Source organism: Berghia stephanieae, unplaced genomic scaffold (genome assembly GCF_034508935.2).
Source record: "Berghia stephanieae isolate SIO BIC M18660-M18661 unplaced genomic scaffold, UCSD_Bste_1.3 scaffold1308, whole genome shotgun sequence".
Taxonomy (NCBI): Eukaryota; Metazoa; Mollusca; class Gastropoda; order Nudibranchia; family Aeolidiidae; genus Berghia; species Berghia stephanieae.
Window position 1 is genome coordinate 5555 of NW_027622300.1, and position 1946 is coordinate 7500.

General features: G+C 39.9%; 1 protein-coding gene across 1 annotated transcript in view; it reads right to left on the minus strand.

Annotated features, from left to right (window-relative positions):
• Positions 1-201: 201 nt before the first annotated feature.
• The window catches only part of LOC144961057 (uncharacterized), a gene marked incomplete at its 5' end in the record, with an annotated part of 5263 nt that continues 3518 nt past the window's right edge, over positions 202-1946 (minus strand). The window contains one exon of the mRNA XM_078894388.1: positions 202-596. Within this exon, the coding sequence (XP_078750514.1) occupies positions 490-596 (107 nt within the window). The remainder of the gene's footprint in view (positions 597-1946) is intronic.

Below are 1946 nucleotides of genomic sequence, written 5' to 3' on the forward strand. Positions count from 1 at the left end.
CAAAGAACTTTGAGCACATTTAGTTGAATTTGCTTCATATTAACGCTCAAGTTGGGTTTTTTTTTAATACCTCATGTTGCACGGACAGCGTTGTTGGCGCTGGAATGAATGACCTAAAAGTGGCCTTAAGACCATTTACACAAATTCCTTTCTGCTTGCAGGGTAAGAGATTAATTGAAATATGTTGGGGGTTTTTGTGTGTTAGAAATCTACGTTTAATGACAAAGATAAAAAATGTAAAAGAAATCAAGCCCAGTGAAATAGCAATTTTGCTAAAGTAGGGCAACTACTGGTCATGATGGTGGGTGTGACGAAGGGGACGACGATGGTAGCGATGCTGATGACGATGATGATCATGGTAATGATGATTATGGTGAGGACTATGACGACGATTTTGACAATAAAAAGACAGTGATAATAAATATACGAGGATGACAGTCATAACAAAATGAGTGGGTGGCATTTTTGTTTGAGCATATTGTTGTTGTATCATACAAATTGACTAAATATTTTACAAAATGATTTGAATCCGATTCGTGAATCCGGTTTAGGGAAGTAGTCCTGTACAGTGTCGTGGATTTCCTCCTTCGAAACACCTAGTAGATTAAAAAGGATAATAGAGTGTTAAAATGTTTACTAGCTAACTTCTGGGTGGGGTCATTAGTCCTCCCATTGGGGAGTGGGTTGGGAGGCACTTACTGTGTCCTCTATCCCCCTATAACTGTTTTCCAACTTGCTTTCTGTCTTTGATTGTCTTGGAATGAGATGAATCATGTACCTGGCCGGACTCCTTGACTGAGAAGGAAACAGTCAAATTTATAGTTATAGTTTTAGAATATAATATTTTTGTCCTGGTAAATCATCTCATGTACTGTAATATATTTCTGTTTTTAATATATAATTATTTGTAAACATTTGAGTGTGTTTCTCTTTGTGGGATCCTGTGCTTATGTCAGGATGAGACTTGGTGTTCTCAGACTGCTGGTGGGCTCTTAGAATCTACACCTGTTCCCTATTTGAAACATTCTCCATTTGTCTTACCTTTTCTCGTGTGCTTTTGATTATAAACCTAGAATTGTTGACTATCCCATTTTCTTCTCTCCTTTTTTTTTACCGGTGGTAAAATGATCTAAATGTGTCGCAAGCGCCGTAAAACCCTTAAAAACAGATAATATATTTCTTGGTGTATTATAACTATTGTACAATTATGCTGTGTCGATGGGTCAGCGGCACTATCTCTGGTCCTTTAAAAAAAAAGTTCAAGATACTTTTAAGGCGGTGAATGATTGCAGGAGTAATGATGATTGTCAAACTCTCGGCGTTGTGCCCATGGGTGAGGTATCCTCTGTTGGCTGGAATACCTGGCTTGTAGTAATGGCGGATATTTGAAGAGTGCTATTGCAAAAACGTGTACGTTCTAATTTTATTTTCTTCCCATGTTGTTGGTTTAAACTAGTGGAGTGCCCGCAATATTTGCAGAGAAATAAAGGCCATTAGGAACTGGTGGTCATCTACTTATTATAATGAGAAAAATAGGGTATGGAGAAGTGCCAGATGAAATCAGAGAATAAAAAGTCACGGGGCCAGTGCCAAACTCAAGGGCTGGATACCCCCCCCCCCCTCTCTCTCTCTCTCTCTCTCTCTCTCTCTCTCTCTCTCTCTCTCTCTCTCTCAGCCAGGCGGAGGGTGTCGTGTCAATTGGATACTGAGGTTGGCACTGACCCCGCGACTTTTTATCCTGTTTTCAGCTGGCACTTCTCCATACCCTACTTTTCTCATCATTATTGAAACAAGTGCCCGCTCCACACTTTTTCTGTATTTTATACTTATTCTACTACTGTATTGTATTTGTAGATTTGTGGGTAATTCTGTGCTCGGTAACTGGGTGGGGTTCCTGACGACCTCCCATAATGGGCAGGGAGGTACATACTGTGTCTTCTATCCCC